Raw genomic sequence first — 27,813 nt, 5'->3', positions numbered from 1 at the left:
TCACAGCAATCTGTTGAAGTGGCTTGCTAAATTATTCTCATTACTGATAAGTGCCAAGAAGCTGAAAAAACAAACAAACACCAAAACCAAGTAAATTGCACAGATGTACACCCAAGAACAGTGTCATGATTCCTTGCCTTGGGGTCCTATTTTTGGAGAAAAAAATAATGCCATTACCAGAAGAGACTCTGGAGCCAAAACCTATGTGTTAAATTTCCAGGAATTCTCTCTTTAATTTTCACTCAAAGATATTTTTCCACTGATTTTTAGAGAGTGGAAGAGGGGGAAAGACAGAGAGAAATATCAATGGGAGAGAAGCTCATGGATTGGTTGCCTCCTGCATGAGCCCCAACCAGGGCCCGGGATGGGAAGGAGCCTGCAACCAAGGTATGGGCCCTTGACCGGAATTGAACCCAGGACCCTTTGCTTTATCCACTGAGCCAAACCGGCTAAGGCAAATTTCCAGGAATTCTGACTGAAAATCCAGCTCTCAGCTTCTTTAAAGTTCAGACCTAGAGCTGTACAACTTTACTTCTAGCACATTCAAATGGTTATGATGAGTCACAGGGCTAACCAGGTTCAACATCAAATATTTAACTACTAAAATCAATATTCACCATATCATCACTTATACTGGGATTTTTCAACCATGTTGAAAATTAAGTTATTTTAGTCTTTTCCAGTTTATCGCATGATTTAAAAAAACTGATTTATCAAAGAAAAGCTAATAAACAAAATATGTCCTGTTTCTTACCTTCTTTCTACATCCTGTATGGTGTCTGGAAGTGGAAGGTTTAAAGTCTCTGGTAGGAAGTAGACACAGATGGCAGCCATGATGGGGGCAGTTCCATACAGAATCGTTGGCAAGGGTTCAAAATACTGCCTTGTGATTAATGCTAGACTGCTCAGAGATCCGGCCAGACCAGACATGAATATAATTCCACCCTCTGCTCTGGACCTTGAGAATAAGAAAACATTGTTTAAGTAAATCTTTGTCTTCTCTTGGAGACTTGTTTGTTAAGCCTTTCTTGACAACTTGAACACAAGGTCATCTTTCTCTCACTGGGTTCTGTTGGTTTAAAGTAAGTGTATGGTATCTTATAAATAAAGACAATATATAATAGTTATAATTTGCAAAATTGCTTTTGTTTTCTACTTTATATATAGTGCTTCAGGGATTCTCCTTGGCCTGAAAATGAAATCTAAATGCTTTACTGCGGTCATTACCATGTTGCCAACTTTGGTGCTCATGATAGTGTTTCTCCCCTTAAATGTTAAATTTCAATTACACTGGCCTTTTGAGTTTCTAGACAACATGTGGTAGAAGTTTGTTTGTTTGTTTTAGCTAACTTCACATGCTAGCTTTTGGATCATAATTTGTATGTTTATCCAGAAAGAATGAGGCCTACTCTAACCTCTCTTGCTGATTCACCCATCCCTCATTCTTGGTCTAATGAAAAACACTGTTAATTTCCTTTAGACCAGTGGTTCTCAACCTTCCTAATGCCTCGACCCTTTAATACAGTTCCTCATGTTGTGGTGACCCCCAATTATAAAATTATTTTCGTTGCTACTTCATAACTGTAATTTTGCTACTGTTATGAATCATAATGTAAATATCTGTGTTTTCCGATGGTCTTAGGCAACCCCTGTGAAAGGGTCATTCGACCCCCAAAGGGGTCGCGACCCACAGGTTGAGAACCGCTGCTTTAGACCATGTATGTAAAGGTGGTATTTCTTTATTATATATTTTTTTATTTAGTGTCACTGATTAGTAATAAAATAGGTCTATGGAGGAAAGCCCTGTTTTTTTGTGTTAATGGACTTATTGTCAAGGGCCGATATTTATGTCTAGTTCATAGAAATTTCTTAAATCTTCTTATTCTCTTCTGTTTATTCCTCTTCCTCCTCTTGCTCTCCAGTCCTCTCCATTTCTTCTTTTCCTTTTATTCTTCCTTCTCCTCCTCTTTTTGTGTAGAAATGTGTTTTATTTAATGAACTATATGCATTTTGAGAGTAGGTGCACTAAAATGTTAATTATATCACATGTATAATTATGTGCCTTTTGTACTACAGATAAATTACTTTGGAACCCCTGTTTTTCTCAATGATTTTGAACTGCTTCTGCTTTGGAATATTTGTTATCTGAAGAGAATATTATTCCTTTATCTATGAATTTACTCAATTCTGTTAAGCGATTATCATGAGTTTCATACAGAGTCCATTAAATATTTAGTGTATTCACATTCACTTTTAAAAAAGATTAGATAGATCTCTAACAATAAAAAAAAATGGGTAGAATCTTGGCTTGTGTTTCTCAGTAGTTAGAGCATCTGACCATGCAACAAAGCATCACGGGTTCAATTCCCACTTAAGGGCCATACCTGGGTTGCAGGTTGTGTCTGTCATACATCAACGTTTCTCTCCTTCTCTCTGTCTCCCCTCCCGCCCTCCAATCCACTCTCTCTAAAAATCAGTGGAAAAATTATCCTCCAGTGAGGAGTAACAAACAAAAAATGGGTAGAGGTTTTACATGGTGATTGAGTATGATATTGAGTCTGAAATCCCATAAAACTTGCATTGCTCTGGTTTATGATATATTGTGAAACTTTTTTAGTGATTAGGATGTTACAATGACCAGATATAGTTTTCTAGTAATGATTCAGTTTTAATCATGTTATAGTTTAAATTCAGAGCCAAAATTCAAAAGTATTTAACTGTGTCTATGGGATTGAGCATTAACAGAAAAATTTAGCTATGTAAGACAAAGACAGGGTGGGATTGAAATAATCTAGTGAATAAGATCATAGCGTGGCAAGAAAGCTTAGTAGGTTTTTTTATGAATGTGTTTTTGGAGATGAGAGGGATTCAATGGAAAATCTCTGGGGACAAGTAGTTATGATTACTTTTAAAAGTATCAGAATTTTGAGAAAATATTCTAGACTAACTGTGGGTAACCAAAAGTTTTGCCAAGGGTGGTTTTTACTTTTTTTTTAAACCTTTATCAAGGATATTTTTACCCCCATTGCTTTTTAGAGAGAATGGAAGGGAAGGAAGGAGAGAGGGGGAGAGAGAGAGAGAGAGAGAAAGAGCTATATGAGAGAGACACATCAACTGGTTGCCTCCTACAAGAGCCCTGACTGGCTGGGGATCAAACCTGCAACCCAAATACATGTCTTTGACCGGGAATCAAACCCAAGACCCTTCAGTGCTCAGACTCGTGCTCTAACCCAGCGGTTCTCAACCTGTGGGTCGCGACCCTTTTGGGAGTCGAACGACTCTTTCACAGGGGTCGCCTAAGACCATTGGAAAACACAGATATTTACATTACGATTCATAACAGTACCAAAATTACAGTTATGAAGTAGCAACAAAAATAATTTTATAATTGGGGGTCACCACAACATGAGGAACTGTATTAAAGGGTCGCGGCAGTAGGAAGGTTGAGAACCACTGCTCTAACCACTGAACACACTAGTCAGGGCCCAAGGGTGGTTTTTATTTTATTTATTTATTTATTTATTTTTTAAAAAAATATATTTTATTGATTTTTTACAGAGAGGAAGAGATAGGGATAGAGAATTAGAAACATCGATGAGAGAGAAACATCGATCAGCTGCCTCCTGCACAACCCCTACTGGGGATGTGCCCGCAACCAAGGTACATGCCCTTGACCGGAATCGAACCTGGGACCTTTCAGTCCGCAGGCCGACGCTCTATCCACTGAGCCAAACCGGTTTCGGCCCAAGGGTGGTTTTTAAATCACCATGGGAATTAGTTGAAGTTCCTTTGAGTACAGACTTCATTTAGACTTATTTAAGTATCTAGATCAGTGATGGGCAACCTTTTAGCTTGGTGTTTCAAACTTTGCCAAAAAACTGAGCATAACTCAGGTAGTGTGTCACTTTGAGGAAAAAACTAACTCCAAGACTCTAGTCGCAAATGTTTCATCCCCAGGAGCAGCAAATGTTTCATCCTCGGCATGCGGCCGCGTGTCATCAGAAATGGCTATGCGTGTCAGTGCTGACACGCGTGTCATAGGTTCGCCATCACTGAATTCTAGATAATTCTAGGAAACTCTCAATTTCAGTCTTAGTAAGGAGAGTTCAGTGGCTTACCTGAGCCCTGTGGGTATGAGTTCATGATTATAGATCATACTAATGCTGAAGTATATTGCCATCAGTCCTTTTCCCAACATAGCAAGTCCAAGGCGTATGAAAGGCATGTCTGTGAGGTTAAGTGAATATCTTTAGAGAGCCTAAGTCAATATGATGAAGCATATAAATTATCTGGCATTTATAACCTCATCTACTGTCAATTATTTGTAATGGCCCCCCTTTTAATGAGTATATGTAACATGAATAAGAATATTTTTATTGATTTTAGTAAGAGTCTAATATTTTACATCAATGTTAAACCAGTATATATAATCATTTTGTTCAGTCCAGAATGAGGATGACAAAGTTAATGATGATGATTATACAAACAACATATGAGGGGTAGGAAATATGTGATATTTTTCAGTCTTTTCTACAGTTATGATATTATAATGTTCCCCTATTCTGAGATTGTTATATTACTTCATTTTCCAATATTATATTCTTGGAGTCAGAATTTGAACCCACTTTAAAATTCTCTCTAGAACTCCAGATAAACTGCTTCTAATGAATTTGCATATAATGTGAATGTAATTGAAGGGCTTCTAAGGAATGAAAATTCTGTTTGACTTTGGATAGACATAAGAGATACAAGAATTTCTCCCAGGGAACCTCAGTTAAGTGTGATGCTTCTGAAAGTACCATATATCTTTTAGTGCCATTTGTATTTGCAAAGATAAGGGATTAAGAGGTGAGTGGTTTCTATACTTAATTGATAATATATTTGAGTTCTCAAACCATTGAGAAAATTAGGTTAGATTTCAAACAAGTCCACTGACTGTAGGTTTTCCTGAATGACAAAAATGTAATGGGGACTTTTGTAAACTCAGATATTAACATGAAATAAATCCTTGTGTTACATGCAAAGTGTTTAAATATTTCCTCTCAATAGCCTGAAACCTGAGTTTCCATTTATCTCAGTTAAAATTCAAATACTTAACCAAATTCTAAACACCAAAAGACTCACCAATCTCCCTTGCACCAGGTATATAATTCACCATTTTGTTATCAGAAAAAAAAATTGAGAAAATACTTTCTTCCATTATTATCCTTGATCTTCAATACCAGCTCTTCCATTGTGCTCTTGATTGTACTTCTTCTTGAATTATTAAAGATTTTGATATGGTTTATAATGTCTCTGTTCCAACTGCTAAATTTCTCATCATTTAGAACATATGTAGAAAATTATATACATATATAAATTAAAATACTTTACATATCATATGCCATATGTCATACATATTTTGTATAGTATATATTATATAATGTATATTACATATGTATATAATTTTCTAGTCTTAAAGAAAAAGCTCCAATACACACAATCCATCTTGAACATGGATTCTGATCTTAATTTAAAAATAATTTTCATTGGTATTTTCTAGGAAACTCAAATATATAATCCAAACCAGGGGTCCTCAAACTATGGCCCGCGGGCCACATGCGCCCCCCCCCCCCCCCAGGACATTTATCCGGCCCGCCGGGTGTTTTTGCTGCCCTGCCTGTCCTGCTTAGCAGCCTACTGGTCCCGGGCCCGCAGTGCGCATGTGTGGAATGTGTGCCGCACTCTCTGACTCCCCTCCAACGGTCTGAGGGACAGTGAACTGGCCCCCTGTTTAAAAAGTTTGAGGACCCCTGCTCCGAACTATTAACTTAAATTACCTATTTCACTGCTGCTTGTGACTGTTACTGGAATCCTTTCTCATCCTTTACACATTTCAATTTGGCTAGGAACGTTTTAATTTACTCCTTTTGAACTTGCATAATTATTAATTGCATTTCCTTTTCACACTTAAGTGTGCTTCAGTTGGGATGATAAATTATATAACCCAAAGGCATCCATTCCCCTAGCCTGCTTCTCTTGTCTTTAAATTTCAGTGAATGGAATAAAAATTCTACCAGCTACCAAGTGGGAAAACTAGAGCTCCTGTTTGACTGGTCCTCACATTCTCGCATATGCTGACCATTCCATATGCTGTGCTGATTTTGTCTTCTCTTTTTCACATGGGATCTCTACTATGTCACTGGTAGGAAAACAAGACCAGTGTTTCCAAATAACCCAGAAAAAAAATCTCCTTTTGTCATTGGCCAATACATTTAATGATGCTTTTATTTTTTTACTGTATTATTATTATTTTTAAAATATATTTATTGATTTCAGAGAGGGAGAGAGAGATAGAAACATCAATGATGAGAGAGAATCATTGATTGGCTGCCTCCTGCATGCCCCCAACTGGGGATTGAGCCTGCAACCTGGGCATGTGCCCTTGACAGGAATCAAACCCAGGACCCTTCAGTTGGCAGGCCGATGCTGTATCCACTGAGCTAAACCAGTCAGGCTAAAGATGCTTTTAAACATTTCCACAAAGTAAGTTTTTCCATAGCAGAAAACATATTTTATTCATTATTTTTATCAGGAGGCCAGCCCTATCAAAAATCTGTGATGTTGAGAATAATATATAAATGTTTGTTGAAGAGAAATAAATGTAAGATTTATGTTTGAATATATAATAGATATATTAATTAAATTAATGTTAATTATGTAATGTATCAATCAGGTATATAATTCAATTACAGTTTATAATACATCAACTTATATAAAGAAATTAATTCACCCTAGCCAGTTTGGTTCAGTGAATAGAGCATTGGCCTGTGGACCCAAGGGTCTGATTCCAATCAAGGGCACATATCCAGGTTGCAGGCTCTTCCCCAGCCTGAGCCCTGGTCAGGGTTCATGCAGGAGACAAACAATCAATGTGTTTCTCTCACATCGATATTTCTCTCTGTCTTTCCCTCTCTCTTCTACTCTGACTAAAACTCAATGGGAAAATAGCTCATTCTAAGGTGAGGATTAAAGAAAAAAAAAGAAATTGTACTTTATATCAACTATACTTACTAGTATAATCTACAACTATATTTATGATCTAATTTATTCTATATTGTAGTCTATATTACATAATATAGTTTATACAGTATCAAATAATATTTATATATAGATATTTCTAAAATTAAATACAAATATATGTTAAACTCTGATGTTTTATTATTATTAACTTGATGTTAGCATACCTAGACCATGCCACCATGCTGCAATGAAGTTATTGTCCACACATGAATTGGATCAGTACATTAAACACAAGCAAACCTTTTAGATAACACTAGCAACATTCTCAAACATTTTTCTGGAAACTACCATTCTTACCTTTGGGCACGAATATATTGATTAAGATACAAAATCCACCTAAGAAAAGGACAGAAGCGATTGAAGGACGCCGTTTAAGGAACTTGATTACAAGGAAAGAAAGACATTTTGATGGGAAGTCCACAGCTCCAAGGAGAGCCTGAGACAAGAACATATTGCTCCCTAAATTTTTTAAATCGGTCAACACTCCATAAAGGAAGAAAATTGCAGAAAATCTGTAAAAGAGAATAGAAAATGAATGGACATTTTAAAAACACCTACATTTTGAATATTTATTATATTTTCATTGTGGATACACATGCTTATGAAAATTATAGGTACTATAAAAGTCAAAGATACGTGATATTATACCCCACTTCCACAAAAAGCAGAAAGATCAAATGAAGTGAGAAAGATAAATGTGTTTGTGCTAAACCACCTGTTTTGTTACTGAGGAAAAAGTTATCACGGATTTTTACTTCCAAGATGTGGACTGTTACTCACTAAGGTTGGATAAATAGAGGCTTAAGACTTATTTTACACTAGAGGCCCAGTGCATGATTTAATCATGCACCTGGTGCACCAGCGGGCTGGCTGTCTGCCGGTGCCCCAGGCCTTCCGAAAGCCTCTGGCTGCTGCGGAGGCTTTCGAAAGGCCTTGCGCCGGAGCAGACAGCTGGCCAGGTCCCCCGCTTTGGCCTTTGATCGCGGGGGACCTGGCCGGCTGTCCGCCGGTGCCCCAGGCCTTCCGAAAGCCTCCGGGGCAGCCATGGCTCAGCATCCTGCTGGCCCAATCAGCTACCCCGGCCACCCTGAGTCCCGCCCCCTGCGCCTCCTGCTGGCCCAATCGTGGGCGTAGCGGAGTGATGGTAATTTACATATTACCATTTTATTATGTAGGATGGTGACCACTGACTTGCTCAACATGATTATCTATCTTTAATTTAAACATGTTGTAAATCTTCTCTAAAGATAAACTATTTATTAGAAGACTAGAGGCCCGGTGCACGGATTTGTGCACCAGTGGGGTCCCTCGGCCTGGCCTGCAGGGATCGGGCAGAAACTAGCTCTCCGACATCCCATTTATCCAGTCATTTATTTATATCAGTATGGACACAGTTATTTATTTATTGGGGAGGGTTTAACCCAATATTCCTTTTTTTATTTTGTTGCTCAAATTATTTTACCTTTGGCCATTAGGCACATTAAATTGGCCCCTGGTTCATTTGATAATGATATATGCCAGTCATTGTGTGTGTGTGTCTGCATTTCTTTTCAATGCTTCCTTTTTCTGATACTACAAGTTTGTCTAGGCTCATGTATGTTCTCTGCTCCAGCCCTATAATTAGCCATTTCTCCAAGTGACCCTATTGTGTGTGTGTGTGTGTGTATGTGTTTAATATATAAGGTAATGATGTTACAAATTAAGACCTGGGCAGTAGGTACTCATGGTTACTGGAAAGTCATTGTGGGTAGGTCCTCTTATCTGACGGAGCAAGGAAATACATGCGTGTATACAAATCCAAGTTTATACACCTACCTCTAACTATTTCTGCATCTGTTTGTATCTACTGGTATGTTAGTCTAAACATAAGTTCATACGGGTATCTCCAACTCTAATATGAGGTGGTTCATTCTTGTCATCCTCTCTTGCTTATCTGTAACGTCCTTCTCTAACAATGAGAAACCTGACTTTCATTCTCCACAAGTCATTGACTTACTCATTCAATCCTCGTAATGTTCAGAAGTTTCAGACTGGTTAACCTTTCCGCCTAATAGAAACAACTTTACTAACGGGAGTACATATAGTGCTTGTGTGCAGTTCCTTTTGTCCTTAGGCTTTCAGTTTCCACTCATTTCTGAAATTACTGAGGTCTACATCTTTTTTTCCCACCCCCTTCTGGAGATTATGTCATGGAGTTGTGATAACACTTAGATTCTTCAGCAGTCTGCATCTATCCCAAGTTCCCCAACCTCCTAAATAGACTTCTTGAAAAATTTCGTGTTAATTAAAATTCTGCATGTAATGTAGTTACATAGGTTTTAAAAAATGCATGGGGGAGGATATGTATCTAACACTATAGCAATACAGTTTAGAACAATTTCACAGCTCTAAAAAGCCAGTGCTTTGCCTAGTTAACCTCCCTCCTCTTCAAACACCTGACAACCACTGCTGTTTTCCTTCTCTATAGCTCTGCCAAGTTTTTGTATTTTTAAAGTATGATGTTTGCTACGCCTTGTCATGTTATGTGTTTGTTACCTTATTATCTTTTTTCATTTCTAGAAAGCATATTTAGTCAGCCAGTGTGGTTCAGTGGTTGAGAATTGACCTATGAACCAAGAGGTCACCGGTTTTATTCCTGGTGAGGGCATATGCCTAGGTTGCAGGTTTGATCCCCAGTAGGGGTTGTGCAGGGTGCTGATCAATGATTCTCTCTCATCATTGATGTTTCTCTCTCTCCCTCTCCTTCTCTGAAATCAATAAAAAAATACATATTTTTTAAAAAGAAAGCATATTTAATGACAACATGGGACTTCATCTATATTGCACACTACTGGATATACAGTGTCCAGAAAAAAAACAATGGAAAAAGAAGGGTTACATAAAATATTTGTTGAAGATTGTATATTCAAACTACACAGCAACATTTTGAAATAAGTATCATCGCAATTTTATAATTAAAGAGGGGAAGCAATTTACCCAATATCACATAGATAGTGAGTATTTTAGCAAGAAGGTGAGCATAGTCCTGTGACTTAAAATACAGTACTGGGATCCCCTACAGTGGTTGGCAAACTGCGGCTCTTTGGCCCCTTGAGTTTTTAGCAAAGGCCATCTTGGAGTACCCTAATTAAGTTATTAACAATGTACCTACCTATAAACTATAGTTTTAAACTATAGTTTAAGTTTAAAATATTTGGCTCTCAAAAGAAATTTCAGTCATTGTACTGTTGATATTTGGCTCTGTTGACTAATAAGTTTGCCGACCACTGCACTAGGCAGAAGGTGTTCTAGAGGTTGTTATCTAAAAGTCACAAAATGAAGATAAAAGACAAACCTCAGGAAATACAGCAGGAAGATTGTCTTGCACACGATGGGACTTTCCATGACCTTTATTTTCTTGGAACTACGTTTGAGCAAAGTGAGTTCTTCTCTCATTGCAGATTGTAAAACCTTCAAAGTGAAAGGAATTTGAAATATATTGAAAAGCATTAATGGGAAAAGAAAAAAAGGGAGAATCGTAGGAAGCCTTCATGATATAGTTTATATTCTCCTCCACATTATTTTATAATCCTACTTGAGAACAAAAGAAATATAATTTCTTTGCTAAAGAAATGTGTTCTTACACTTGAAATTGTGCATTGCTCTCTTATACATTATAAATTATTTTGAACTTTTTATGTCACTTGAAAATGTACAAATCCTATGTGAAAGTTAAGCAATTATCAATATTCTGCTCTAAGAGGGTAGGAGTAAGACTGAATGAGGTTAAGTTACAAAGCATGTTGAACCTTCTACAACTTTAAGTAGCTCCTGTTAATACCATTTTATCACTGTGTGTTACAGTATTTCATGTATTTGTGAGTCGTTCAGCAGAACTAGTCATATGTGTATATTCCAGGGCTATTTCTTCATGAATTAGGAATACTTCCAAGTCTTAGTTCCTTGATGCAGTTGTAATCTTTTTTTTTTTTTTTTTTTTTTGCAGGGGGCGGGTGGTCTGACTTATTTATTTTTCTTTATTGATTAAGATTGATTAAGGTACTACAAATGTGTTCTTATTCCCCTATTGTACCTCCACCCCCCTAATCCTGCCCTCACCCTCACCCTCACCCCCTGTTGTCTGCATCCATCACTTACGCTTATATGCATGCATACAAGTCCTTTGGTTGATCTCTTCCCCTTACCCCCACCCTCCCTTACCTTCCCCCTGAGGTTTGAGCATCTGATCGATGCTTCTCTGTCTCTAGATCTGTTTTTGTTCATTGGTTTATATTGTTCATTTAATCTACAAATGAGTGAGATCATGTGATATTTATCTTTCTCTGACAGACTTATTTCACTAAGCGTAATGCTCTCCAGCTCCATCCATGCTGTTGCAAATGGTAGGAGTTCGTTCCTTCCTTTTTACAGCAGCATAGTATTGTGTAGATGTGCCAAAGTTTTTTAATCCACTCATCTACTGATGGGCATTTAGGCTGATTCCAAATCTTAGCTATTGTAAATTGTGCCACTATGAACATAGGGGTGCATATATTCGTTCTGATTGGTGTTTCCAGTTTCTTGGAATGTATTCCTAGAAGTGGGATCACTGGGTCAACTGGGAGTTCCATTTGTAGTTTTTGAGGAAACTCCATACTGTTCTCCATAGTGGCTGCACCAGTCTGCATTCCCACCAGCAGTGCACAAGGGTTCCTTTTGCTCAGCATCCTCACCAGCACTTGTCGTTTGTTGATTTGTTGATGATAGCCATTCTGACAGGTGTGAGATGGTACTTCATTGTCATTTTGATTTGCATCTCTCGGATGATTAGTGACTTTGAGTGTGTTTTCACATGTCTCTTGGCCTTCCTTTTGTCTTCTTTCGAAAAGTATCTATTTAGGTTTGTTGCCCATTTTTTGATTGGGTTGTTTATCTTCCTTTTGTTAAGTTGTATGAGTTCCCTGTAAATGTTGGAGATTAAACCCTTACCAGAGATAACATTGGCAAATATGTTCTCCCATGCAGTGGATTTTCTTGTTGTTTTGTTAATGGTTTCTTTTGCTCTGCAGAAGCTTTTTATTTTTATGTAGTCCCATTTGTTTATTTTATCTTTAGTTTCTATTGCCCTAAGAGCTATGTCAGTGAAGATATTGCTTCAGCATATATCTGAGATTTTGCTGCCTGTGGATTCCTCTAATATTATATGGTTTCCCGTCTTACGTTTAAGTACTTTATCCATTTTGAGTTTATTTTTGTGTATGGTGTAAGTTGGTGGTCTGTTTCATTTTTTTGCATGTGTCTGACCAAATTTCCCAGCACCATTTATTGAAGAGACTGTCTTGACTCCATTGTATGTACTTGCCTCCTTTGTGAAATATTAATTGAGCATAGTGTTTGGGTCGATTTCTGGGTTCTCTATTCTATTCCATTGATCTATATGTCTGCTCTTGTGCCAGTACCATGCAGTTTTGAGAACAGTGACTTTGTAATACATCTTGATATCTGGTATTGAGATCCCTCCTGCTTTGTTCTTCTTTCTTAGGATTGCTGCAGCTATTTGGGGTCTTTTTTTATTCTAGATGAATTTTTGGAGTGTTCTTTCTAGATCTGTGAAATAGGCTCTTAGTATTTTAATGGGAGTGCATTGAATCTATAGATTGCTTTGGGTCATATAGATATTTTAATTATGTTAATTCTAGCAATCCATGAACACGGTATGTTCTTCCATCTGTTTATGTCTTCCTCTATCTCTTTTTTCAACGGCCTGTAGTTTTCTGAGTAGAGGTCTCTTACCTCATTAGTTAAGTTTATTCCTAGGTATCTTAATTATTTTTGTGTGCAATGGTAAATGGGATTGCTTTTTAATCTCTCTTTTTGTAAGTTCAGTATTGGTGTATAAAAATGCCATAGATTTCTTGGCATTAATTTTGAATCCTGCTATATTGCCAAATTCATTTATTAAATCTAATAATTTTTTATGGAGTCTCTAGGATTTTCTATGTACAATATCATGTCATCTGCAAATAATGACAGTTTTATTTCTTCTTTTCTAATTTGGATGCCTTTTATTTCTTCTTGTCTGATTGCTTTGGCTAGCACTTCCAGTACTATGTGGAACAGGAGTGGTGAAAGCGGGCATCCCTGTCTAGTTCCTGTTCTTAAGGGAAATGGTTTTAATTTTTGCCCATTGAGCATGATGTTGGCTGTAGGTTTGTCATATACGTCTTTTATTATGTTGAGGTATGATCCTTCTATTACCACTTTGCTGAGCGTTTTTATCAGAAAACGGTGTTGGACTTTGTCAAATGCCTGTTATGCATCAATTGATTATGTGATTTTTTTTTTCTCTCAGTTTGTTTATGTGTTGTATCACGTTTATTGATTTGCGGATATTGTACCATCTTTGCACTCCTGGGATAAATCCTACTTGGTCATGGTGTATGATCTTTCTGATGTACTGCTGGATCCGATTTGCTATAATTTTGTTGAGGATTTTGGCATCTATGTTCATGAGGGATATTGGCCTATCATTCTCTTTCATTGTGTTATCTTTATCTGGTTTTGGGATTAGGGTAATGTTGGCTTGGAAGTGTGCCTTCCTCTTGAATATTTTGGAATAGTCTGAGAAGGATTGGTTTTAGTTCTTCTTTGAATGTTTGGTAAAACTTCCCTGTGAAGCCATCTGGTCTAGGGCTTTTTGATTCTGGAAGGTTTTTTATTACTGTTTCAATTTCATCAGTAGTTATTGGCCTATTCAGGTTTTTTATTCTTCCTGATTGAGTTTTGGAAGCTTGTATTTTTCTAGGAATGTGTCCATTTCATCGAGGTTGTCTAGTTTGTTGGAGTAGAATTGTTCGTAGTCTCTCTCTTTTTTTTTTTTTTACAATCCTTTGTATATCAATGGTGTCTGTTGTTACTTTACTTCTTTCATTTCTGATTTTATTTGGGTCCTCTCTCTTTGTTTATTGGTGAGGCTGGCTAGAGGTTCATCAATCTTGTTTATCCTTTCAAAGAACCAGCTCTTAATTTTATTGATCTTTTGTATTGTTTTCTTAATCTCTTATGTTGTTCATTTCTGCTCTGATCTTTATTATTTCCTTCCTTCTGGATACTGTGGGCTTTTCTTGTTGCTCTCTTTATAATTCTTTAAGTTGCAATGATACATAATTTATTACCAGTTTTGTTTTTGTTTTTGTTTGTTTTTTTGAGGTAGGCCTGTAAAGCTATGAACTTCTGTCTTAGGACTGCTTTCATTATGTCTCATAGATTTTGGATTGTTGTGTTTTCATGGTCATTTGTTTCCAGGATGCTTTTTACTTCTTCTTTGATCTCTTTGGTAACCCAATCATTTTTTAATAGCATGCTATGTAGCCTCCAAGTGTTTGATCTTTTTTCATTGTTTTTATTGTAGTTGATTTCTAATTTTATGCCATTGTGATCTGAGAAGATGCTTGTTATGATTTTTATCCTCTTGAATTTAAAGAGATTTTGCCTGTGTCCTAATAGGTGGTCTATCTTTACAAATGTCCCATGTGCACTGGAGAAGAATGTATATTTTGTAGCTTTGGGTGAAATATTCTGAAGATGTCAATTAAATCCATCTGATCTAGTGAGTCATTTAGGATTGCTGTTCCTTTGCTGATTTTTTGTTTAGAGGGTTTATTCAGTGGTGTCAGTGGGGTATTAAAGTCCCCTACTATGACTATATTGCTATCGATCTCTCCCTTGACATCTTCCAAAAGTTGTTTTATGTATTTGGGTGCTCCTGTATTGGGTGCATATATGTTTACCAGAGTTTTATTTTTTTGTTGAATTTCTCCCTTTAATATTATGTAGTGGCCTTTCTTATCTTTTGCTATGGCCTTTACTTTGAGATCTATTATATCAGATATAAGTATCACAACCCTAGCTTTTTTTCTCATTTTCATTTGTCCGAAAAAAAATTTTCCATCCCTTCACTCTCAGTCTGTGTGAATCCTTTGTTCTGAGGTGGGTCTCTTGCAGACAGCAAATATATGGGTCATGTTTTTCTTATCCATTCAGCTAGCTTATGTCTTTTGACTGGCACATTTAATCCATTTACATTTAATGTTATTATTGATAAGTACTTGTTTGTCATCATTTTTATTCTTAATGTTTGTGCTTCTTCTTGCCTTTCTGTTTCTTCTTTTTACAGCAGACCCTTTAGTATTTGTTGCATTGCTGGCTTGGTGGTAATAACCTTTCTTAGCCCTTTTTTGTCTGTGAAGCTCCTGATTCCACCTTCAATTTTGAATGATAGCCTTGCTGGGTATAGTATTCTTGGATTCAGTCCCTTGCTTTGCATCACTTTGTATATTTCATTCCATTCCCTTCTGGCCTAATGTGTTTCCATTAAGAAATCAGTTCATATTCTCATAGGAGATCCCTTGTAAGTAACTTTCTGTCTCTCTCTGGCAGCTTTTAAGATTCTTAGTTTGCCATTAGTGATTGCCAATTTAATTATCATGTATCTTGGTGTCAGTCTTTTGGGGATTATCTTGTTTGGCACTCTATGTGCTTCTTGAACTTTCATAGCTTTTTTTCTTGCCAATATCAGGGAGGTTTTCAGTCATTATTTCTTCAAACAGGTTTTCTATTCCTTGCTTCTTTCTCTTCCTCTCTTTCTGGTACCCCTATTATGCGAATCTTATTTTGTTTTGTGTTGTCCCAAAGCTCCCTTAGGCTCCTCTTGCTTTTTAAATTTTCTTTCCAGTTGCTGCTTTGTTTGGGTGTTTTTTTCTACCTTGTCTTCTAATTTGCTGATGCAGTCCTCAGCCTTTTCTAGTCTATTCTTTAAGCCTTCCATTGTGTTCCTTATTACAGCTATGTTGTTCTTCATTTTCTCTTGGTTCCTTTTCATGTTGGTGACATTCTCATTCAGTTCCTTATAATTCTCCTTGAGTTGCGTGTATTTGTCATCCAGCTGTTTGAGCATCCTTATAACCATTACTCTGAATTCTTTCTCTGACATGTTACTTGCCTCAATTTCATTTAACTCTCTTTCTGGTGATTCCTCTTTTTCTTTCCTTTGGGGATTGCTTTTTTGTCTTCCCATGTTTTGCTGTAATGTTTTAATTGTAGATCTGATTGCTTTGCTACCCAGGTTTTTTTGGGAATAGTGCTACTGTTGTGATCTCTCAGGTCTCCTGGGCTTAGTAATCTAGTGTAGCTCCCTACTTGAGCTATTTGGTATAGGCCTGTGAGCTGGAAAGGCACAATTGCAGTGTCTAGAAGTCAGTAGCCATGGAGGGGGTGTCCCAATTTTGGCTGTCTTGTGCCCTTGGTTGAAATCGTGTGTGACTGGTGGGGACTCACAGTGGCACCCAGGAGCCGTCTGTTGGGGTGGTGGGGCTCAAGAGGCCTGTGCTTTGGAGAGACATGACTGTGGTGTCCAGAGCTCTATAGCTGTGAGGTGGGAAGACTTAGGTTTTTCTTCTGCCTCCGTGGTTGGATACACACATCCCCAGTGGTGGCTCACAGGGGCACCCACATTGCGTTTGCTAGCAGTGTGTACTGACACACTCTGAAGGGCCCTGATGCCAAAGCCACATGATCGAGGTGTCTGTGGACAGGTATCCTGGGAGAGGGAATTCATAATTTCTACAGCCCAGCAGTGCACCCCTGTTTGTATAAGTGTGCACCCAGTGGGGGCTCACAGCAGCATCTAAGAGCTGCCTGTGGAGCGGTGGGCTTGGGAGGCCTGCACGCTGGAAAAACGCACAACTGTAGTGTCCAGAGTTCTGCAGCTGTGGTGTGGAAAGACTCAGTTTTTTGCTGTTGCATCTGTGGTTGGATACACACACTACCAGTGGTGGCTCACAGGGGAATCCACTGTGCATTTGCCAACGTGGTGCACTGATACACTCTGAAGGGCCCTGGCACTGAAGCCGTGCAATTGAGGTGTCTGTGGGCAGGTATCCAGGATGAATTAATTCAGAATTTCTACTGCTGGGGGAGTGAGTTCCTGTTTGTCCAAGATTGCACTCAGTGGGGGCTCACAGCAGCTCCCAAGAGCACCCTGTGGATCCATGGGCTCAGGGGGCCTGTGCACTTAGAAACACATGACTGGCAGTGTGTTTGCTGGCACAGAGCTCTGTTGCACTCTGAGGGGCCCTGACGCTGAAGTTGTGCAGCTGGGTGTCTGTGGGCAGTTATTCAGTAGGAGGGAATTCAGAATGTCTACTGAGGGGCAGTGCACCCTTGTCTGTACAAAATGGCCCCCAATGGGGGCTCACAATGTCATCCAAGAGCTGCCGGTGGGGTGGTGTGCCCAGGAGGCCTGCGCTCTATAAACATGGGTCTGTGGTGTCGGAGGTCTGCCGCTGGAGAGGGGGGAGGTTGCATTTACTGCTGCGGGAGCGGTGCCCCTTTGGAGGTTGAGGTCCCAGGGTTCGCGGGTCTGCAGGTGGAACAGCTGGATTTTGGCTGGAGTGGCTGCCGGGTTGTGGGCAGTGTCCAAGGCCTGTCTGGGTAGTGGTGCTGATGAGTTCCTAGAAGAGGTTGCTCTCCCCTTCAAGATGGTGTGGGCTCTGTTTCCGAGTCCCACAGTCCAGGTAGTCCCTGCAGTGGTGATAGTTTCTCCCTGTCTAAGAGAGCCTGGTCTGCCATCCCCTGCTGTTCCTGCTGGATTTAACTGCCCGTCACTCACTCATGCACAGACACCACACACATCTACACACTCTCCTTTCATCCCCTCACTCACTTACATCCTCTCCCTCACCTTCATCCTGCCAGCCACCATCTTTCAGGTCTCTCTAATCTATTTTTTCATAAATATCCAGAAAATGTCATACATCAGTACTACTATGAGGAGAAGGAAGAAAACAGTGGACTTCTTCAAGTTTTTACTTTTTGTGCTATAATAACTTTATGTGTTGGAATCAAGTCCAATTGTAAAAACAACAACATGTAATCCTTCTCATGAAGAATGCCTATAGCTTACCCATTTGAGTTATACTCTGCATTTAATGTATTCACTATGATAGTGAAATATAGTCTATTACTATTTAGAATCATATTGTTCAATCATCATAGCCTGCTAGACTTGTAATCAGTTATTCAGTTATAAATTCATGTTGAAAAATTATTAATGGAGCTTTTCCTTTAGTAAAGTTTCTTTAGTACCTTTGCCATTGGGCTAGGTTTTTCTAATTTGTCCCTTTAAATCAAAACCATGGTTCACAAAGACATTTGAGAGGATAGGTCCTCTAAAATCTAACAGGGAATAATGAAAGGTATTGGGGTACTACCGCTTCCATCATCTAATTTCTAAGGGAGCTTTTCTGAACTCATGAATAACTTCCATGCTTTCATTTTTCATAAGTCCATATTGCATTATCTTCTTGTCACATACAAACAATATCCTATCAGCCAGGCTACCTCCAGTAGTGACTTTTTTTGTTGCTCTTTTCTGAGAGGATTAATTGCTTGGTCAAAAAAAGCTCAATATTTTTGTCTATATTTACATTCATTTTTGGTTACTGTGGTTTGTTTGATCTTGCTTTCATTGTGGTGGTACAGTTTATTTATATTGAGTTTGCCTTGATAAAGAAAAAATTTCAAGACATTCCTATTTTTTTTCCTTACCTCAATATTTAGAGTCTCTTCAACATCTTTCTTCCCATTTATATGGGCTACTTTCTTCATTACTTTGAGTGCTTTTTCCAGCTTGCCAGATATAATCAACCAACGGGCAGACTCTGATGTCCACCTTTATGAAGTAAGGCAGAGACATTGAAATGGGAGAGGAGGTCAATCCAAAATAAGATAAGACTTCGAAGAGACCTAGATTCCATTCAGTTGTGGTGGGATTCATGAGAACATGATGCCTCTCCAATTTGGAAGGAACTCAGGTTATTTTCCTTTCTCAGCATTTAACTTAATTATTTTTTTAATTTTATCTTTGATATTTTATATTTATATTACTTTTATATTTAAAAACAGCATTTCTGATTTTTGAATTTTTTAATTTTTAAAAAAGAGACAGACATCTCTGATGCCCCATAAGCTATTGTCCCCCCCCCCTTTTTTTTTTCAAATCACAGGAACTACTGCAAGCTTCAGATAGTAAAGATCCCCCTGCCCTCAACCTTAATGGGGTTCCGTCATGTCTCTTGCAAGCTTCAATTTCTCCATATTATTGTCATTAATTCAAGTTTTGTTTTTCTCTAACAAACATACTCCCTATTAATTATTTCCTTGACAGTGATAGTAATGTGTGTGTGAACCTAAGAAAATTTATATTTTTTAATTGCTTACATTAATTTAATGTATTCCTTGAACTTCTAAGATTTATCTATTGAGTCCCTTGCTGCATTTATTTTCTTATTCCCATAAGGAGATACAGAGTGACCAGAGTCCATATTTATTTAAAAGCTTTCATGCCCAATCTTCACAAGGGAAACAAACAAAAGTCTACATACCACACGGATAGGAAAAAGACAAAATAAGGCACAGAAATGGACAATTGTAGCATGCGCCAGTCTCGGAAGACATAAGCCAGTCCAGCCAGTACCGTTTGTCCAGTGCTTAGAACCAGAGACCTTATTGTTATGATCATGGGTGTGACATTAGATGGCAGCCATTCTATAACTTAAAGAAAATGCATTGACATAAATCTTATAAATGTGCTAGAAACATGACAAAATTAGGTAAGAGAAGACAAAAAATGTCAAACTTACGTAGTGTAAGAGTAGTGGAGTATATGGTTCCCATTGACATTGACAAAAGAAATCGAATTACACAGTAAATTGGGAAGGTTGGGGCAAAAATGGAACCAGTGCCCAGTAGTGCAGACAACAGGGAAGAAGCCAACAATGCAGGTTTCCGGCCAAATCTAAGAGGAAATGAGTAGAATGAACAAACAATCTAAAAAAATACAAATCTATATACTATTGTATAACTGTATGAATTATTCTGAGAATTTCCAGCTTGGAAGATGACAGCTCTTCCGTGTTCTTTTTTTTTTTTTTTCTCATGATAGGTATCCCATTGTATGGAGAAATTCTAATAAATAGACCCCTTTCCCGAAAGAATAAGTTCTGTGTGATCAGAATAATTTTTACACATCATAGAAATATCAATATTTAGTTATGAATGGAAAATAATAGCTTTTGGTGATGGTTCATTGAACTGACTCTTCTCAAACAATCTAATTCATAAAGTTTCCCCTAACTTCTGAGTAACTTTATCAGGTTATCATAATATCTCCTTCACCATCCTCCATAAATCCTCTATTTTTTTTACTTATAAGGGTTTCTATGTATATTCATTTATAACGTTCTGACTAACTAGTTAATATGTTTGCACAGTGTTTTTCTAAATATTTCTATTATGTCTAAAAAATACCAGTAACTCAAGTATGTTTATAAACGTACTATCTAAATTCCTTAACATGGTGGAGTTAAAAATCATTTCAAAATCTTGATTTTTGTACAAAATTTTGCTCTACGCACTTTATCCAACTAATTTATTTTCTACTTTATTTGCAGTGAATCTCCCTCTAAAACCTCTTTGTTATTTTCAGCATTACACCATTAATTAATTTTACTTCTTGAATTATTAGCTAAAAGTAATCATCATAATCTTTGTGATATTGTAGCAGATGATACTGGTGCCTTGCCAATCACGTTATTACTCAGTGTTCTCATACCTTTCAATGTCTTCTGAGGCCAAGCAGCTGTTTCCAACACCAAAGAGCTTCCGCTGACCACAGTGATGAAGTTATTTGGCACAGGGGAGATTCTAAGGGCCAGGATATGCTGTATACCATCTTCTTTACTTTATAGGTGGCACTACTCTGAGGCATGCTAACCATTTCCCAGAAGACCACAAAGGGGTTGGTCCTCAGGTTCCCATTTGGTAACCTGCTTAGTAATACAGCAGGTCCTCGGGTGACGTCGGAGACCCGTTCCTACGGTGCGATGTAAGTCGGAACCCACCTACATAAGCACCTGTGTCACATGGCGCTCATACACAGCAGTAATGAAGTGAAACAGCAACAAAAATTTAAAAGAAAGATAACAATTCCTGACCTTTACTTGTGGTAAATAAATAATAAAAAAACATAAAGCACATATGTACATACGTCGAAATGACGGCGTTTTTTTAATAAATAAATGGGAGATGGTGATTTAACCATGAAACGACGTACGTCGAGTCCGATGTAACCCGAGGACTGCCTGTATTATGCCACTTTCCTTCCTCTCCCCGCTTACCTCTTCATGCCTCCTTGGATCCCATCCCAAATAAAACCTTGCACGCAAATCATCCTAGAATTTGATTCAAAAGCAACCCAAACTAAATCTGAAGCCTTCTCTTTCAAATGATGAAGGACTCATTCAACACCATTTGGCATTTAGCCTGTATCCAGGCTGCAACTATGTAGAATATCTACTTTCTTAATAAAGCTGCTTTTGTCACTTTCTAGGTCTTCAGCCTTAAATGTAATCTTAGAGAATATATGCATTATATATCTTGGGTCACTTATGAAACAAAATATGAGACTTACTTGTCAGAAATATAACCACCTAGAGGAGATCCCAACATGTATCCTGCCATATATATGGACTGTGACCATAATTTGAGTGACTTTGATTTACATACTAAATTCCACTGAAAAAAAGAGAATGAGATAGATCAAATGTCACAAAGAATATGAAACTGAACATGCAAGTTATAAAATTATTTAGTATGAGATAAAAATCATTTTGATGATCTGTACTTGAAAAATGGGAGGTGTATGCTTAAAATATATTTAAAAGTTGCAAAGTACTTTATAATATAGTATAAGTGCATTTCATAAATGCTCATTTTGTTGTAAGTGCTACGAGGAGCTAATACATGCTTTGTTAAAGATTTGAGAAACTATGGAGGGCAAAGAGATATGGAACACATACTTCTGAGATTAATGGAGATTATTATAAGTGAAATATTAAAGTGGTATGTTAATGGAGGAACTAAAATAATCTGAAAGGACAGGAATTGTTTTTGTGGAAAAAGTGTAATAAATCTAAAACTTGATGCCAGTATGAAAGGGTTGGAAAGATTGTGGGGAAAGGGGGAGCATCGTAAGTGTTCATTAGGCAAAAATGATTCAACTCTATTTTATGCCATTGGATTTCATTCCATTCATGAGAGTTGCCAGTAATTACAGTGATAATTTCAGGAGAGCAAATAACTGTAAGATGATATTAAAATGGAGAGATCTTATATTTCAGATCATTCAAATTATCTACTGGAAAACAGATAATGACTAAGACAAATAATTTGATATGTTTAAGTACTATAGCATAATTGGATTTCTGTTTAGGAAATGAAATTTTGTGTAGTGTTTAAAACATATCAGAGGAGAATAAATATGTAGGGGAGTAAAAATAAAAGGCTATTAAAATGATGGGGATACAGTTGTTTGTGATTTGACTGGTTTGATAGCATTAGAAGTAGAAATATCAATTTAGACACTCATATAAGTTTTATAATAAGATGATTAAAATTTTGATTAAAAAGATGAAGGGAAGAAAAAATTAATTATGGCCCCAGATATGTGATCTGAATAAGTAATATTTAAAATTTACATTTCTGAGATGTACAACATTGAGTAGTAAATTCTAGTGGGAAAATACATTAGATCAAGGTGTTTTTGAGGCATTCAAATGGATATTTACAATAGATTATTTTATATTTCAAGAAGTTTCACTTATTTTTTATACTAGAAATCTGAAATTTTGAATGAAAAGATGAAAGAAATAATGAGTAGATCCAAGGTGGCAGTGGAGAAGGTGGAAGCCACACACATCTTCTCCTAGGACCAAATCAGAATTATAACTACATTTTAGAACAATCATCTGAATAATCAACTGAATGCTAGCTTAATAGAAGGCTTAAAACCAAGGATTTAAAGAAGACGCATCAAGACTGATAGGGAAGGTGAAGACACAAAATGACTGCCAAAATTGGGAGACAAAGAAAGATGTCCTAAATGAAAGAATAGAAGAAATCCCCAGAAAAAGAACTAAATGAAATGGAGGCAAACCGTCTACTAGCTACAGAGTTCAAAACAATGGTTATAAGAATGCTCAAGGAACTTAGGATAAGAATGGATAAATTCAGTAAGGACATAAACAAAGAGATAGCAGGCATAAAAGTAGACATAAAAATCATAAAAAAGAACCAGTCAAAAATGAAGAATACAATAGCTGAAATGAATACTATGCTAGAAGAAATCAATAGCATATGACATGAAGCAGATGATTGAATCAGTGATTTGGAAGATAAGGGAACAGAAAATGCCCAGTCAGAGTAGTGAAATAAATAAGGAAGGAAGGAAAGAAGGAAGGAATGAAGGAAGGAAAGAAGGAAGGAAGGAAAAAGGAATGTAAAGAAAGAGAAAAGGAAAGATAGGAAGAAAGGAAGGAAGTTAGTTTAAAGTACCTCTGAGACAGCATCAAGTGTAACAACTTCTGCATCACAGGGGTTCCAGAAAGAGCGGAGTGGGAGCATGGGATTGAGAACATATGAGGAAAATAATAATTGAATACTTGCCTAATATGGTGAAAGAAAAAGACACACAAGTACATGAAGCACAGAGTCCAAAACAAGGTAAACCCAAAGAGGCCCACACCAGGACATACCATAATTAAAATGGAAAAGATTAAAGACACAGAGAATATTTAAAACAGCAAGAGAAAGATAGTTACCTGCAAGGAGCTCATATAAGACTGCCAACTGATTTCTAAGCAGACACATTCAAAGGGATAGGCATAAAATATTCAAAGCAATGAAAAGCAAGGACCTACAACCAAGAGTACTCTGCACAGAAAGGCTATCATTTAAAATTGAAGGAGAATTATAGAGCTTCCCAGACAAGAAAAAGCTAAAGGAGTTTATTACGACTAAACGAGTAATATAAAACAAAATAAAAACATAAAGGGACTTCTTTAAGAAGAAAGAAGAAGAGGTTATAGGAGGATAAACAGTGATGAAAGGAGACTTGACTTCTGGTGGTGAGCACACAATATAATAGATGTATTATAGAATTGTATACATGTTGTATTATAGAATTGTATACATGAGACTTATATAATTTTATTAACCAGTATAAAGGCAAAAACAAACAAACTTGTAATACTGGACTATTTATCAGGGGCACTGACCTCTTTTCCTTTAGATTGTCAACTTAAAAAATGACAACAGCCAACACAACAATAGCTGTACAGTGTGAATGAATCAAAATTATGCCTATTTTTTGTCAGATCAGCAAAAATATATTTCTTGGTGTGATGCAAATTTTAGTAATTATTTTATGTGTGCTATTAGATGCTCAAAGGTTGGAAATTGCTGTTAGGTTATCTGGCTTCTCACAAATGCAGCCACTATGGTGGTTAATAAAAAAAATTAAAAATGGACCTGCTTTATTAACCCAGAAACTCCAATTCTGGAAATATATCCGAAGAAACTTAAAACACTAATCCAAAAGAACATATGCATCCATGTATTCCTTGCAGTATTATTTACAATAGCCAAGATATGGAATCAACTCAAGATCCCACGATGGACAAGTGGATAAAAAAGTGGAATTATTACTTGACTATTAAAAAGAATGAAATCTTACCATTTGTGACAGTTTGGATGGAATTGTAAGGTATTACACTAAGTGAAATAAGTCAGAGAAAGACAAATACCATATTTTTACTTATATGTAGAATTTAAATAACAAAATAAATGAACAAGCAAAATTAAAACAGACTCATAGATACTGAGAGCAGACTGATGGTTGCCAGAGGGAAGGCAGTTAGTGAGACTGGGAAAAATGAAGGGATTAAGAAGTACAAATTTGAGTTACAAAATATTCTTGGCAGTATAAGGTACAGCATAGGGAAAATAGTCAATAATATTGTAATAACTATGTATGGTGCCAGGTGGGTACTAGAAATACTTGGAGGAAAACTGTGTGAAGCATATGATTGTCTAACCACTATTCTGTACACATGAATCTAATATAAAATAATATGAATATAAATTATCATTGGAAAATAAATTAAAAATCAAACAAAAAGGAAATAATAAAAAGAAACAGTATTCTAATGAAAAATACTTTGTCAAGTGTAGATGCACTAAATCAATAGAATTTCCCAAGGAATGGAGGTAAATTGTAGGCTCAGTAACATTAATGGATAAAGTTTAAATTTGGCAACATATTTTAACAATGGCATTGATAAACTAGAACCATGGGAAAAAGTAGAATTTATGATGAAAAAATAATCTTTTATATCCTCTGAAAATCTTAGGAAAGTAAAATTTCTTTATGAACTCTTCTTAATTCCCATAACACTTGTCAGCATTCAGTTATCTTGACAAAAATTATGTGTTTTTTTTAATTTTGAATCTGCATGTTATACCAAGTTAGATATAATTAATGAAAACCACTTATTAATTGTTTTCAAAGGGACAGTTTATACTGCCTACCTGAGATTTAGTTGCCTATTCATAAAATGTGAAGCATAGCTAACCCAAAGGATTAATGTAAAATTTACTAAATATTTCCTTCTATTGAACTCTTTAATAACATAATGAGCTCTCAAATCTTTTGCATGGTTTTAAATTGAATAATTTTGACATCCTTAATAGATAATGTATTATTTTTTGCTTTGGAAATTTTAATTTTCTGCTTAAGATCACATGGCCAGTAAATGCCAAAGTGGGGACTTAAACATTGGTATGCCTGCCTCCAAAAATGACTCTTCTCTACTATGATAGACTAAAAAACTAATACAGTCCCTGAGTGATAACACTTTAGTACATGTTCCTCTTTTCTTATCCTTTAAATATTTAAGTATTTTTGTTATCTGGGTGACATATCTTAAGCCTAAATGCACCATAAAAAATGTAATATCTCTCTATATAAAAGCCTAAATGACCAAATGACTGGTCAACTGGTGGCTATGATGTGTACTGACCACCAGGGTGCAGACACTTAACGCAGGAGCTGGCCCCTGGTGGTCAGTGTGCTCCCACAACTGGAGCACCACTCAGCTGACCAATGGGTGCGAGCCTCTTCCTGCCTACACGGCAGCACTACCAAGTGGCCGTGGCAGTGACAGGCTCAGTGGTGCCGGGATAAGCAGGAGTAGTATGGTGCCTGGCCTGGGCTCCAGCTCCTCCCTGGCCTTCCGCCCGATCCCCACAAGCTCCTTGGCCTGCGGGGATCAGGCCAAAACCAGCAGTCTGACATCCCCTGAGGGGGTCCTGGATTATGAGAAGGTGCAGGCCAGGCTGAGGGACCCCACTGGTGCACTGGGCCTCTAGTAGTCTTATAAATGGAAAGTTACTGATTGGTGACTTTTTGCATTATTTCATACCTGGGTTACAATAGTGGAGGTAAATATACTTTGGTCATAGATCCAACCATCCAAGCATGCTTCTGTCTGCAGCTCAGTAGTATTTATGGCCAAATCACTGGAGTTTAAAAGTTGCCACTGGGGTTGACGGAACCGACGACATTGCTCCTGCTCATTGTTTACTCCCATCGGGATGGAAATTCTCAGGAGATCCTCCGTGGTTAGGTTCTCAGGAAGCTTACTTTCAGATGTGATGTTGTCAAGGAGATGGATATAGCAACGGTGAGCAGGAATGGCCCCAGAAAAGTTTTCCACTAAGTTGTGAGTGTTCAAAAGTACAGTTAATGATATAATTGAAAAGAGAAGAATAATTTGGTATCTTCCAAAATTTCCCATATGTTGAAGAAGTCCTGAGAAGGCCATGGTCTGGGATGGAAGCAGCAATGTGAGAAATAAAATTTTTCTGAAATGTTTTGACATTGCTAAATATTTCTAGTTTATTGACAGAAAAATCTCGCTAAATATTTATTTATAAAAGTATGACTAGAAACAGTTATAATGGACAAAGTGACACTAGCTTTTCTTACTTTCCTATAAAATATTGTGTGTTGGCTTTCTATTTTCAGTAATGCTGAGCCAGATTATACATAATAGAATACCATCATTTGGAAAAATTAAAATACTTATACAATAAGAAAGTGATATAGATAACAAATAGATTCGGGTACAGATCTAAAAGCTTTGTAGAAAAACAAGCTTTTGAGGAATTATTAGGGCGAAAGTTAAAGAAAAATTTAATGTAAATAAGGTTCAAAGTTACATTTATTTTGTGGGAATGCTGATATAGTAAGAAAAATATTAAATTTGTTTGAACACATATACAGAAATAAGACTCAGAACTAGAACAATGCTATGGGTCTAACATAAGGCCCTATCCACAATAACTATGACTGTAAAAGTAACATCTTTAGGATAAGAGGTAACTTGAAGTGTTTTTCCCCCCTTATATTGTAATTATCACTTGATTCAATCACCTAGGTCATAATATGTTACGTATGAATCTTAAATGATGGTTTCAGAATAAGGACTTTTCTACAGAAAATAATTAGAAACAAAAATAACTTTTTTGAAGAAGCTGTTTATCATAACTACCACATTATTGTAGGTAGCATTGTACTAGTATACCAGTAGGGAAATGACCGTCATTCTCAGCATAACCATTATTGCTTGTCTCATTTCGGTTCTTATAAGTGTATTTCTAGTAGCACATGATCTCACTCATCTAGGGGAAATGATGAACAACATAGACTGATGAACAAGAACAGACCCGGAGACAGGGAATCATTGATCAGACTGTCGGACCTCAGAGGGAAGGTAAGGGAGGGTGAGGATAAGGGGGAAAGATCAACCAAAG

General features: G+C 37.0%; 1 protein-coding gene across 1 annotated transcript; it reads right to left on the bottom strand.

Annotated features, from left to right (window-relative positions):
* Positions 1-26,822, bottom strand: LOC307114110 (solute carrier family 22 member 22-like; the record flags this gene model as incomplete). The annotated part of the gene is made up of 7 exons (XM_079796308.1): positions 1-61; positions 755-958; positions 4,119-4,227; positions 7,360-7,574; positions 10,397-10,512; positions 20,831-20,974; positions 26,421-26,822. 7 exons carry the CDS (start codon positions 26,820-26,822, stop codon positions 1-3), a joined length of 1,251 nt encoding a protein of 416 aa, XP_079652434.1.
* Positions 26,823-27,813: the final 991 nt, after the last annotated feature.

This window comes from Cnephaeus nilssonii (assembly GCF_951640355.1).
Source record: "Cnephaeus nilssonii genome assembly, chromosome: 18".
In the NCBI taxonomy this organism is placed as follows: Eukaryota; Metazoa; Chordata; class Mammalia; order Chiroptera; family Vespertilionidae; genus Cnephaeus; species Cnephaeus nilssonii.
Note: the sequence above shows the minus strand (reverse complement) of the source record. Positions and strands in the feature narration are given on the sequence as shown.